At 35.5% G+C, this 14,813-nt stretch overlaps 1 protein-coding gene and 1 long non-coding RNA gene across 5 annotated transcripts in view; one reads left to right on the top strand and one right to left on the bottom strand.

Annotated features, from left to right (window-relative positions):
- The first annotated feature begins 4,947 nt into the window (after positions 1 to 4,947).
- On the top strand, positions 4,948 to 6,620 carry LOC141456506 (uncharacterized). The gene is made up of 3 exons (XR_012459801.1): positions 4,948 to 4,962; positions 6,175 to 6,359; positions 6,437 to 6,620. It is a non-coding gene; the product is annotated as an uncharacterized lncRNA (long non-coding RNA).
- A 3,136-nt stretch (positions 6,621 to 9,756) lies between these two features.
- The window catches only part of klg (klingon), a 587,603-nt gene continuing 582,546 nt past the window's right edge, over positions 9,757 to 14,813 (bottom strand). For 3 of the 4 annotated variants that reach the window (XM_074132568.1, XM_074132565.1, XM_074132564.1), the window contains 3 exons: positions 12,860 to 13,076; positions 11,696 to 11,820; positions 9,757 to 10,790 (listed from right to left, as the gene is read on the bottom strand). In XM_074132568.1, the coding sequence (XP_073988669.1) occupies positions 11,699 to 11,820; positions 12,860 to 13,076 (339 nt within the window). In that variant the 3' untranslated portion in view covers positions 9,757 to 10,790; positions 11,696 to 11,698. The remainder of the gene's footprint in view (positions 10,791 to 11,695; positions 11,821 to 12,859; positions 13,077 to 14,813) is intronic. The other variant, XM_074132566.1, reaches the window with a different exon arrangement.

Raw genomic sequence — 14,813 nt, forward strand, 5'->3', positions numbered from 1 at the left:
TTGATTGACAGTGTTAACAACAAAACCTGCTCATCTAATTGTAATTACTAAAGATGCATTAGAAGCTTGAAACCTTTCTTAGATAATAATCTTAAATTTGATTTTAAAAATAAAAACATGGCCCGAAGCACGACGGGTATTTGTAACTCTTTGTTCTTGTTCTGAACTTTTCATATCAGCAACTCTAAGATTATTTCACTGCAATTTACCTTCTCCAAGGAAATTCTACAATAAGGAATATGTATCTGGGCAATGTTTCCAGCAAGTCCTTGAGGATCCCTCGAATATTGTAGACAGGAACTTCTTTTCCAGTGTTGCAACAGTGCACAACTAATAGCGCCAGTCTTCCTAAAAAAGAATAAGCATGACGTTGTTAATTGGCATGATACGTACGCAAAATGGTGTCTTTTTTTAAGCAATTTGATTTACAATTAAATAATAAAAAGCAAAAAAGCTGTGAATATTTAATATTTAAGATAAATTGGCAAACAAGTCATCGTTGAGTTAGCTGTACTCAGTTAATATTTAATCCATGTTACAGACAGAACTCAATAAGTTGAGGACGGTGTTGGTGTTAGTTGAAGAGAGAGTTCAGTGTTGGGAAATAAATAATTTAGACGATCACTTATATAATGAATATAAGCTAAAATTGGCAGAATTGCTAGATAATATTAGGTCTCTCATTTCACAGCTGATGGCACTCATGTCTGCTGTCACCGACAGATAGCACTGTCCGTGTTTGCTCCCCTCTCCGTTCCAGATTATATTTTAGCAAAATATCACAACTCGTCGAAAGTTCGCTCTAAAGCTTATATATATTATATATACTACGTTTAATATTTAAAAGTGTTATATCTAATTCTACATCTTTATTGAAACAATTCTGAAAAGTGTAAAGCTCACTATAATGCAGAAACATGAAAAACCCATTTAAGAAATCTTATTCACCGTCAACTGTGAATAATCACGAGTTAATATCAATTAAATGAAAATGCAATCTTGTAACAGTGTTCAACTGTCAACAGTTTCTTTAATCTTTAAGTTCATCAATAGTCACGTGACTTTCTGTTACTATACATTTTTTTTTGGAAGGGGTAGAATTTCCTGTAAACGTCGAATTTTCGACGATTTCACTAAAGTTATGTTTCCTTAATTCGTACAGTGTACAGGTAAGGCCAGGTGTAACCTTTTTCCCCATCAGAAAATTAATTTTCCCCAAACTATTTTCAAGGCTATTGACTGTTGAAGTGATGGACTACTTATGAGTAGGTGTTTACAGGATGGTGCAGGAATCAGGGCAATCTTTCAAACCCTGGGGCTTTAAATAACCGCTTACCATACACACAGACAACAGTCATCCTCGTTGGTACATAATCAAGTTCAAACTCTGATAGTAATGCAAAGACAAGTTTATACTTGCCTTGAATGTTTACCATCCATTCTTTTCCCAAATTGTTCTTAAATTACTTATTTTTCTGGAAATACATATAGGATATGAACAGATATACTTACTTATATAACTTAGTTATATAAGTAAGTTACTTGGTTTAATGAGATTTTTTCTTGTCGCTAAACTGAGAATATAAATTAACAAGACCAGAAGAAAACAAGGACTTAAACCAAAATGCCTTAAATTAATTAGAGGCATTTAACAGTGTGGATGAGCAGCCCAAGGAACAGTGAAGTAAGTAAAACATGGATTAACTCATTATCTGAGGAGTTAACATCATTTTGAAAGTTCTCCAGTGGAATGGATTAAGGGACTTTGCAAGAAGTTGTGAATGCAGGTTCTCTGGAGCCAAGTTAGTGAGTGGCATTGGTCCGTGGAGATGGATCACTCTGAAGGAGCTTTCCTGCTTTCTTGAAAAGAGATACCTAGTTCACACAGAAAGATTGTCGCCAGTCTTCGTCAGACCTCGGGCTCCTACATGATAAAGGAAGAAACTATGTTGAAGCCGTGTTACTGAAATGTTAGAGAATATTTGAATAGCTGATAAAGGTTCATATTAAACTTTTTAATTAAGAGTCAACACTGAGGGCTAGAGTCACCCCTTTGGAGAAAAGAATGAGGATCCCTGCTGCTTTTTAAGTTTCAGTAGCTCGAGGAAGGCTTACTACACATCGTTGATTCTAAAAACATTATGTTAAACCGCTGCTTGGCCCATCAAGTATATTAAGTAGTTCGAGGATTCTGGAAAATGTATATTTTGATATTATTAGTGGGCGTGGCTTACATTGAAAAGCTGCAGACTGTGTTCACAGCTGGCAGGGTGAAAAGTGGACCCTCCCCTAATGTTTATGTGAAACTAAACTCCAGGAGAAATTTGTCTTCCATCATTGTAACACTGTGTGCTGAGTTTTCTACACCGGATTATTGTGTTTAATTCCAAGTTACACGTCCACGCGCAGACCTGGCCCACGTAGCAGTTCCCCCACAACAGCTCCTAAATCACGTCGCCTCGCCCACGGGTATCGACACAAGTCATTTGCATGGTCATACACGCAGCTTACGTGTACTAACTTTTGGGTAAATTGATTTCTGACGTGTGCCAGATTACACGTTGCGGTCCACTTGGCGCGCGCCACGGTGATGGTCAGAATGGGGGGAGTAATAAACGCTGCACGATTAGTGTACAGCCAGAGAGTGGTGGAGGCGGGTGCCACTGTGTGTTAGTGTACGAATCGCCCTGTGGCTGTTTACTGTCTGTGCAAGTGGTCGGTGTTTGTGTGAATGTTTAATAAGTTAGTGTGTGTTAGGCTATCCAGTGTTAGGCTATATCCATGTCTGTCATTAACTCTTAGCTCATTAACCCACTCCCCTGGCCTTCCTTCAGGCACACTCAGTCACCTAAAGGAACCGGGAGGGATGAGAAAGGCTATGGTTGAACATTCTAGTCGTGGCACTTTTTTTATATAGCGTGTTAGTGTGGACCTTGCACCTACACACTACCACACTAATACAAACTTACTAAACTACTTCCCCTACAAAATCTTTGTCATAATCAATTGCACCACACACTCCCATATTAATAATAAAAAAACCTTCCCTAACTAACTAAGAGGTAATAAACGATATAAAATAATAGTAATAATGAACTGGTAATCACCGTAGGAACAGTTATTGTTATAAAATAAAAAATTGTTTAGGGTAATTAACTAGATTAAACCTCGTTCGCTTTTAGTAGCCACAATAATAAAATAATAAAAATAAAATATAAAAGCTGTAATTAAAGAAATCCTAAATTGAAATTTTAATAATATAGCTGGAAAATGGTCTACTATTAAACTTGCACTATCATTTATCTGCTAATAGTTGAAAGTAAATTTATTTTGAAGGATTTTTTAAGAAAAATTAGAACAGCGTCCTAAGGGTTTGGAGGTTCATTACTGTGACCCCAGAATCTTGAGAGCTACATATCACAAGTGATGCTGGACATTCTCATGTATAATTACATAGCCTCAGGTTACGAAGCTGTGAGAAGCTGAGGCCAAAACTGTGGTGGTTACTATAACCAATAGGTCTCCCGAACTATCATCACGGTTGACTATAAATACTCCATCAAAACCATAGTCACATAGAGTTTTGTAAACGTATGCTGAAAAATAATAAATCAATAAGTCACAATGAAAAGTGAATAAGAAAATAACTTAGTACACGTTTCATCAGCTCACTCTGGCGGCTGTCAATTGAAAGCAATCTGTCGTAATCCAAATTGGCAGTTCAACGTACCATTAACCGGACGAGAAAACCCCATTTGATTTTAAAATGTTATCGGAAAATAACATTAAAATACTTTCTGGGTACAAATAAACCATTCTGCAAGTTTAGAAAAATGTTTGATTGCATTTTTCGTTTTGTTGGACGCGAGTTTAAGTGTTAACACCAGTTTTCCGAGTTTAAAAAAGAATAGTAACACTTGTGCGACTACTTCTAGATTCAGTTAGTTGAAAATAATATTTTTCTGTTAACAGTTTTTACATCTTTTGAGTACAACAAGGTCCTATAATTAAACGGGTTAATTTTTAGGGATATTGAAACTTTAAATATGTTTTCTCCAGCTGAATCAAGTCAATACAACGTTACTGCATCATTCCAGCAATATGATGGGTTGAGATGGTGTGGTAACTGAATGTCACTAAGTTGTCACTACGGTTACCAGTTGTGGTCATATCCATTATAGTCACATTATTGAAAAATTACAGCTAGTTCTTGCGGGAAAACTTTCTTCACTAAGTCGGATCGCATTGGGACACCCAAAGTTTACATAAAGTTTAAGCTTCATGCGTCGTTCGAACTAGAGTGTTCGAAACCGGAAATCTCAAAACCGGATATTCAATTTCGAAAATTTAACAAGATCGCAGATTACACTTATCTGAAAGAGAAAGTAAACATTTAGAGACTCTTCTTCCAAAACTACAAACATTTTGCTAAATGTGAATTGGATTCACAGTGTTAGTTCGTAAAGATAAATTACAGGGAATTAATTAAATTACCTCCATTAATCAGGTTACAGGAAAGAATTTTCTTTTCAACTTTTGGGTGAAAGTCAACAAAAGAACGTCGCTGAAGTCCTGTTTAGAGATTTTTAGAATTTAGAATTTTTTAATTGGAGTTTGCCATTTCAGCAACAGATTTACAGGCTAATTGACAGGATAATTACAATTCCGAGGTCCTCTTTATTACAATAAAGAGGACAGCAAACAGTCCTTCTATCAGCTAGAAAAGGCGGCGTGAGTGTTAAGCCAATGGGTGAGAAAGCGGCATTACTGCCATTAGTGCACACACAAACAGGAAACGGGAAGTAAGGCCATTTTTGTAGGCGCCAAAGTGTTCCTTCCTGTAAACTGACCTTCTCTAGGTCACTTCCTTTGTTCGTGAAAGTAGTTCCGGCGAATACAGAGCTACCAAGCAGGGCTTGACTGAGTGGATGCAAGATCGCTTCCATAGAGAATTAACTCCAGGTAGAAACGGTTTATATAAATGGAAGTGTTCTTACTCTTCTTCCCCCAAAAATTATTAATTAATAATATATTATATAATTACTAATCATAAATCAAAATTACAATATTGATTATTATTATTATTGGCAAATTGCCTTGCTCAGTGTGACTATAGAAGCCAGCGATGATACTCCTGGTATCAGTGTAATTCAGTATCCAAGCTGGCCCCAATGTCTTTTCAGTCACCTTGTGATGTTGGGTAATGAATTGGAGTTTAAGTTTGAGACGTGTGGGAATGCGGGTGTTGAGCGCAACTTCCTGCGTTTGGTTTTGAGGGTGTTGGTGGCCACAAGTGGAATGTTTGTGTCACGCGTTCAACGAGAGGTTTGAGATGTAGAATGGTGCGTCGTCATGTGTCGAGGTAGTTTGGATTCTGAACAGGAAGGGAGTATCGTTTATTTAAAAGATTTTGGTGAAAAAATGCGGCCTTTGCCGCATTCTGTGGAGTTGGGGGGTTTTCAGTAAAGCTTTTCCATTGAAAGTGAAATGAAAAATAAATAGGTAGTCAATTATGCAAATAGGTAAAATATTGGCGAAAAAACCCCAGTAATATGGAAATTCAAATAGCGTTTAAATATGCATTTATATTGCCAAATGGGGTAAATAGCATTTCAAAAAAGCATTACAAAAAGTGAAAGTTGGAATGAGATGGACAAAGAAAAATGGTTAGGCAGTATGCCGCAAGGCTGCGCTCTCGATAACCAGACGGTTTAATACGGAGCCAAGGGAAAACCTGAAATAATAAACAAAAGAAATACTCAGCGAGAGGGGGTGAGTGACGCCCCCTGCTTACCTCTCATTATGCAAAAAGCCTCTCATTTAAAGTTGTTCCACACCTGGTACATGATTGCCAGGTCGCTCCACTAGATTGAATTAAATTCCTACCTTTAGCGCGGTGCATGCTTCCACTAATCTAACTCCACTTCAGCGACAACAGTGCTGGCCTGCTGTTGTTTTGTGTCGATCACGCGCTTCAAGAAAATAAAAACAACATTACAGATTAGTAATTTTACTTAATGGAAGATCATGTCTAGTATTGGATATAATGGAGGGGGCGAGTAGTTTGTTTGGAATGAATGCAGCGATTTTGTTTAACCAGGCTGGGCTACATCTTGCATTAAGTCACCCTTAAATGTTCTTACCACTTTAAACCATTTTTCCGTCTTTAAATAGATACGAAAAATCTAAACAAATACGCTTACTTACTACAAAACATGGTTTTGACGATTGGCAACACTGACCTGTACACCAACCAAACATTTAAAAGCCGACCACACTCAGTTCATAAGCGGCCAGGATAGAAGAAACACCAACCAAACAGTTTAAATGTAAGAAGTATAATTTGTCAATAGAATAAGGTAATTAAATTACTTTTAAACTAGTTTTATACAAATCATTGTTCATTTTAACTCTAAGTGTAAAATATGTTCCACAGCCCTGAAGATAACCTAATTCCTAAGGTCGATAGCTCGGCAAAAACTTAAAACATAATGACTGAAGCTGGCATTATTTCCACCTTCTGGATTAACGTAGAATGTATAATATCATTATGATGTGAATTGATTTTAAGGAGGGGCCCTGTGCCCTCAATCTCCTTCGTAGCCTGACTTCTCACTTCTCGCCGTTCATCAGTCTGCCTGGATTGGAAGTAGTGTGCAAACCTTTAGAAGGTGTGAAATAAAAAAATTAATTGAAATAAAACAAGATATTTTTTTTTTTTGTACAAATATTTATTCATTTATGGTACAATATTTAAGACAACATAACCTCTGTTCCATTATCTCAATATATTTACAAAAAATGTGCTCATTTAGTTTTGTTTTTTAGATTTTCCCCCATTTTTTTGCTTTTTTTAATTGAACAACGAACGTCTGATGAAAAAAATGTAAAAACAATCTTAAAATTTAATAAACTTTAAATACTTTATTTGAAATTAATTATTTGGAAAATATTTGTTACATTTATTGGACAATTAAAAACAGAAGAATCTCATTATCTCTCGCTCACTCCCTCTTAGTCTACCTTTCAAATCTGAATTTTGATTAAAAAGTTTATTTAATGGGAGAGGGGAGAGTTACAAAACAGAGAACGGCAAGAGAATATAAAAAGAGTAAATTACGTTTTATTAAAAATGGGGAGAGAGAATTAAAGTTGATGAAAAACGTTATTATTTCGGTGTAATGGACGACAAGTACTGTGGCTGAAATTTTAAGCCAGAGAGAAAATACAAAATAAAAATAGTAAAAAACTGATAGTTAAAAAAAAGAAGTAAATTATCAATAACATTTATCACATTGACTGGATTATACAAAACTATATTTTCTTCGTGACCATTGATTTTTTACCCATATTATCGAATTTTTATACGTAACTCTCATTTTTTCATTTTATACACAGATCATGATGTTTCAAAAATCCGGATTTAGGAGCTGGCTGTTCCTGTGATTAAAAATGGGCCATTAGGCTGGAATTGTAATCTGCATTATTGCTTTTACGCCCGTGCAAGTTTGGGTGTACACAATCAATACTTCCAATCACGTTTAACGTTAAAACGAACGTTACTTCAATATCGGCAAGTACAACTGGAACCTAGTTCAAAGCAAAAGGCCGCCTTATTTTTCTTATCACATTCCAAATGTATGTTACAAAAACTCTCTAATATGAGAGACATCTTAACTGAATTCCACAACATGTTTCTGCCAACTATGAATAAAAGTAATACAGAGAATCGCCTGGCTGCATCAAAGTTATGGTAGGTTTATTGTTATTATATGCATCCAATTAATCTTACGTTCTTTCATATGAAATGCAACGTAACAACGCAAGTGAACGTCGATCTAATAATACTATTTTGCTGCGAAAGAACGAACTATTGAGTTGTCATCGTCAGCGTAGGATTTCAACTGAGGTTGAACAATTTTTTATCAAATAACTGCTGCAGCCGTCCGACTTTTCCATGTCTTAATTTTCGTCCAATTCTAATGCAGAGCTTCAGGCTTCTCGCATGAAAAGAAAGGGAAACACCGAGTTGCAAGAAACATTGAAACCCCAGTAGCTTGTTGCTTATTAGGAGAAGCATTGAAGAATCATCACAGAATGATGTGCAAAGAAGATCGAGCTTATTGTACGCTCATGTTACCAAAAGAAACACATAAAAGAACATATGCAAACCAGTTTCTACTCTAAATAGATGGAATGGCCGATAAATGGGAAGGAACAGGTAATCTCCTAGAGACTGCAATTGACTTGATGGTTTCAGGTAGGACAAACTGGTTTAAATTTTCAATGTTCAATTACAGCGGTATTAGTATCGGCTAATTAGTGAATATATTAGCCGAAGGTGTAATTCAATGTAACAAGCACCTAATTAGTTGATATGGTGCCAATTTACCGTTCAGTTTGTCAAGGAGATAGTCCGCCTAATCCAAGAAGTATCATGGTCTGTGGACAAAAATCAGTAAAAATAATTTTCAGTTTATTTTCTCCTATATTCATCAGAGAGAATAAAAAAATCAATTGATCATATTTATTTATTCATATTTATACTTATTTATATTCAATACACACCTAAACTTACACTAAAATGATGCCTAAATATATTTATATACATTTACACATAAATCATAAACTTTAAACGCTGTGTTAAAAAAATAAAATGATAAATTACATTTTGAAAGGAAACAAACAGCTGACATTTTATTTATACATACATTTTGGTTTTTACAATTTATTTTTGAATTCTACATCAAAGAAGTAAACAAAAATATTTTACAGAATGAGTTTCTTTATGGAAAATAATGGGTTTTACTGCGGCAGTACATCAAGAAAATCTTTTGTGTTTATTGAAAAATTCTATCGACTATAATTAATGAAAATTAGTTCAAAGTTTATACATATAAGAAAAAACTGTTCTTTAACAATGAGATAAATTTAGGAAACAAAATTGCAACCTTCTTTTTCTTTATATATTTTTATGCGCGCGAATTTTTTTATTTTAATAATAAACACTCAAAAAACATTGGACGTTATCTTGATTGTGACTTTTATTAAAAATAAAATTAAAAAATCTTTGAGAAAAGAAGGTACTCCTTGCAGGATCAGTTCTCGCCTGGCGTCCACATTCAACTTGCTACTTTGCACCTTTGCACAGAATCAACCCTTATTATCTGTACACAAGACCAACAAATCTATCAGTAATTTCTCCAGTGAAATGACCCATTACGTCAAGGATTTCGAATTGTGGCTGTAACAGTTCTTAAAGTAACATTTCAGAACGGTATGCACTCACTTTCAATCACCCAATCATTTCTGATTTTATTGCCCAGTCATCTCTCATCAGTACACTTAGGACCTGTGAAACTATTTGATGACTTTAGTTAATCCAAAACCAATAGGGGCTCATCACAAAACACACTAAGTGTGAACTAACTGAACAGATTATAGTCAATTATATCAAACACTTCTGGAGAGCGAAATTTAGGCCGCAGTGACTTGGGCCGTGTTTACTCTCCACTGAATGCCGGGGTCCATTCTGGAATCCATGGGATTGAAGCCGGTCTTTTCCAGTACTACTCTTGGCCGCAAACAAATATCACCCCAAACCATAAAGAAAGACAAGCACGCAAACCTTTCTCGGTTCATTCACTAGGACTCGGATAATGAACTTCAACTGACAACACTGTATTGACGGGCAGGTCAAAAAGTATGTTTTAGGCCGCAAAGTGGATTTAACCTTGTGTGCTCACATCTCTCACCATCACAAGTATAACCTTCCTCCAGGTTAATGTACTGCAGTGTTACCAAGTTCCTTGCTTAACAATAGATAAAATTCCCTGGAATTGTCTTTCACAAAAATATCAAACACCAAAACTAGATTGAATCATCTGTTGTAAGATTTAATCGTCTAAGAATTGTAGCAACAATGCCAAGCGAACTGATGAAAACTCATAACGAGTTCAGTATTTGTAATGCACGTTGATTTCTTATTAGTTTTCTTTGTTTTACAGTATTCGACGTGCAAGCGACCCACAACTATCATTGTTAACACACTAACTTTTTACACACATATACAAAGAAAAACTAATCATTCACTAAAGCAAAAACAGAAAGAAAATTGGCTTCAAATAACAATAATTTCTCGTTTTCTAAAATTATGGATTTTCACATTTATTTATTTTTTGTTTTTCACAGAAATTTTGTATTTCTTGAATTTTATAAGGATTTTAACTAAATTTTTTTTCCCCCATTTTTGGCATATATTAAGACTATTTACAGTACAGTGCAAATATTTCCTAAGGACTGAAAAATCACTCAATTAGTCCTTTGTCTTTATTATTAGTATATTTTTTATATTCTTCACAATTTCATTCAATTAAAGAAATTTTTGCCGCAATTTCTTTTTCTCATTTTGTTTTTGACAGTGCGTATTTATTTTTACAAGACTGCAGCAGGAATTTCCTTTGCGATGGAAAAATTATATTTTTCTTCGCGAAGAAGGAAAAAAAATTACTGAAATTTCCTTGAATATAAATTGTGAACTATTTATTTTTTCCCCGACATATATACAAATTTTATAGATTACTTTTATTTGGATTTTGTCAATTTTGAAAGTTTTTTGCTCTTAAAAGAAATATTTAAAAGAACAAATTAAATAAAGAACTATCAAGGATGATTAATCATCAATAAATAATTAATAATCGAATGATTGGTAAACAATTTGGTTTTCAGTTCCCAGTGTGTGATTTTCAGCTCAAATAATCTTGAAACGCTTGGTATTTGAAGCTCCTCATCTGAAAACAATAAAAGATTTTTTGCTTTTCAATTCAAATGGAGAGTGGCCATCTACTTTGTGTTACTCACTTGTGATTTCACAATAGGAGCCTGATTAACCTCTTAACTATAAAGTTTATTGAATTCCTGACATTCCCCATTGCGGTGGACTTCTTAAGAAAACTGTGAAAGATCTTTAACTTCGCACAGAGATCATTTAAAGATAATGAGATATAAACAAAGTGTAGAGAGATGATTGTCTTTGCAGTATGTGAAAGAAATGTACGGGCATTAAGTAATATTCTTAATGCAATTAAAAACACCGTATACAGGACCGTCCTGAGGCGGTAACCATGGGCGATTCTGGGATTGGTCTAGACTCTAGACAGCAGCAGGCCATCAGTAATTGAACTGCTGGCCAACGTGATACTAAGAGCTGTGTAGGATTTCATGACCAACTGAAAAACGCTGAATAACTACATTCATTACGTTCTTAAGAAAGCAAACGAATTAAGAAGATTCAAATAAATCTATTTTAAGTTCGGAACCTTTTTTTCTGAGAAACATGCAGACTTGTGAAGAAAAAAGTATGTGGTGGTCGGGATATTGGTAAAAATCGGTGTATGATGGAGAAACACTACTGAACAAAGAGCAGATTAGAGCCCTTGCCAAAGCAGACGGCAGAGGTCTGAAGTCTTTGCATGAAAAGAGTCCTTGACAAGGGTGAGATTCCAACTGGATGGCAAGGCAGAGCAGCACTAGGACTACTCAGGCCACCTTGGGCCTTTGTGAGAATCAGACCTTCATTTGCGAATCGACTTATGATCCTGTAGAGATGCAGCGTTCTACTCCTTTTAAGGCATGTTCTCAGACAGTATATTTTATTTTCTAAAACAAATTATCCTAAAATATACAAAATACTTACTTCCTAATACCAAATGCAGGAAATAGCTGCAATCAAGATGGCGTTGCAGCCAAACGATGACGTCACGGTGGTATGTGAAGCAGCCACCAGTTCCATGTCCTCAAGGCTGGGTTCTGATGGATAGTCTGTAACAGAATTAGAGGCATGTCCCCTTGTACTCTGTGGCAGGCAATTGGTTAGTTAAAGGAGAATGTATTTGTCCAAGGCAAATAGTGACTGGCTGAGTTGATGTCAGCTATTTCAGTTATTTGTGGATACTGCACAAGAAGTTAATTACTTAGGCTTAATACTTCAAAACTTACTAAGGTCAGTGAATAAATTAACTTTTCTACTTATGATACTCTAAAATACTAATGGTAATCGATTGTAATCGATTTTGAAGAAAATCGAAATGAACTGTCCTCACTGTAAAGCTGAACTACGATTATATTAAAAAAGTAAGATAATTAAAAAAGTAAACTGTAACACAAAATTTTATTAATTTAAATAATATTGTATATTATTTGTCTAGTGTGCATTCCCTAATCTATCTTTATAATAACTTAATTTGAAAAATTTAACCTCTACATTCGCGCGAGCCGAGGGAACCTTCCCAGCTTACCATGACGTGTGACTTAACAGATTCAATAAAAGAAATTTAGAGAACTGAACTCTTCTGTAACTCAATTGAGCGCTAAGAGTTGTACAACAATACTTTGATAAAAGGCAACCATTTTATTATTTCTACTATCTAGGGCGATATCTACCATCACAGACATCTCTCTGCGCTTGGCGCTCCCAGGAGAAATTCACGAACATAAGCCTCCCCTGGATTGAATAAGTCCTCGGAACCTTTATTTACTTTTTTCTAGCACTTTTTGGACAACTATAATAATCTGATAGTGCATTTTACTATAATTGGACTAAACAAAAATCTGGTGACATCACTCGAACGATTTTTTTCATTCCACAATTTGAAATTAAAATTTAGAATTAAAAAAAAAACAGATGGAGGGCTTCAATATTATACGAGTATCTCAGGGAAGTGAAGTTATCCCTGTTGAACTTAACTAAGCCCTACTTTCCGCCTGAGTTTCACAAAAAATCTCTGATACCTGGCGAATTATTTAAAAAAGAAAGAAAGTTTTTGTTTTTTGTTTTTATAAAAGTTTTATGTTTATGTACCGTACAGATCCTCACCGGGTCCACGGGTGTAAAACTGGTAGAGATCGGATACTTCATTCCAGCCGTATTCATTCTTCGCTTGTGCGATCGCCTCGAACACAGAAGCCGCTTCTAGACCGCGGATGTTGTAAGACATCATGTGTGAGAAGGTCTCTCCTTTTGGAGGATGAAGGATCACTTCATGCCACTTTCCGTGCCTCTGATGGGTGTCGTTCATCTGTGAATAGTTAAATATAGTTTTTTTTACACGTTGATTGAAAAGTGAATAAATAGATTTACTTAATTCAATTTAAACTATTAATTACGAATAAAAGAAAACACCATAGCCTCGTGTAGGTTATTTCAAGGCGAATTCCTAACTTCTGGTTTCTAAACTCCATTTTGGAGCCTAGAAGTTGTTTTTATTTTGGTCTAACCAGTTTGGAGAAGGGAACTACTAGCCTCTTCTTGAGGGACTTTGGGGTTCTTACTTATCTCTCAACTGATAACAGACCACACTTGACAACTTATTTGACTTTGTAAATCTACTCATTGACGAGAAGAAAACCATCCAAACTACTCTCAAAACTTTTAAAATAGAAACCATACTTCTATAGTTGATGGTGGCGCTGCCATGTAGCGGGAACTAGATGTATAACTAGGAACTTGACTTAATTATGGCAGACCTACTATACCATCTATGGAGTTATAGAGAAAATACTATGTTCAGCAAAATTCAATGCTACAAGTGTAGCTATTAATTAACTTTAATTACTACCGTAAGAGAAAGTTACCTAAAGAGAAAGTTAGGTGAACACTCACACGACATTCTCGTACTGAAACTCTCCATTTCAGAGACATATTCAATTCTTACGGACATAGGCTTTGTAATCACGTACATTGCACTGTTGTGACACATTAGAGAGAAACTTAGCGGCCCCTCCCCCCCCACGATCGCCCAGAACTGCCTGAAAAACTTTTCTTTTTATTGTAGAAAAAAGTTTAAAATAAAATTCTCATGGTAGCAAAGTGTTCAAAAAATCGAAAACATTTTTGAGAAAAAATAAGCTATACAGTGCTATTTCCATATTGACGAAACTGATCGCCATGTTTGTAGTCAGGTCTTCTGGTGCAACCAACCAGATTCGATCCCCAGTGATTTGTTTTTAGATATCCATGATACCGAAAGAGGAAGAAAGAGACATTTATGTACGGATAGAACCTCAGAGCTGTTATATCCGGTGAAAAATCTAACTTCAATAACCTGATACTTTCGTAATACTTCTTCCTCTTACTACTTCAAATTAAAGGAAGTGAAATAGGGGGATTAATAAAATTTAAAACAATATATTTAAAAAAAAAGTAAAGAGCAATAAAAATATTTCATTATATCATGGATTATTCTGAGGAGAAAACGAAAACAAGTTAGCGAAAGTTTAATAAACGGGGGATGATAAAGTTGGTGATGGCCATTTCCAATAGTTGGTTATGCCTTTGATGTTTCCGATGCGACAACACTATATATATCTAGAACAGTGCACCGGGAAGGGAGTGGAGAAGCTGGAGAAGAAGCAGGGTGATAGTATGTGAGAGGAAGGCCGCCGTACAGAACAGGAAGATGTCGTAAAAGCTATCCAAGTACGGCTATCCAGTACTAGAGTCGTAAATATAAATAGCAGGATAGCGAAATGTGTGTTGGGTTGTAAATAGTGCACGTGTTGGAGAGAGAGAGAGTGAGAGAAGTGTGAGAGGGGAAGCTATAGCTCTGTGGAATGAGCAGGGAGCAAACATGAGTCTGACTGGAGACAAACGAGCGCACTCTCACAGACATGTTCATACATGCACGGTTTGTAACGGTAATAGTCGACCAGAGAAACGATATGTAATGGATATATATTCATTGAATGAACGTTTGGGTGCGCTGTGTGTAGTGTCATTTACAATCATACTTCCGGTATTCACTTCCTTTATTCAT

This window comes from Rhodnius prolixus, unplaced genomic scaffold (assembly GCF_049639745.1).
Source record: "Rhodnius prolixus isolate KJV_2025 unplaced genomic scaffold, Rpr scaffold_4, whole genome shotgun sequence".
Lineage (NCBI taxonomy): Eukaryota > Metazoa > Arthropoda > Insecta > Hemiptera > Reduviidae > Rhodnius > Rhodnius prolixus.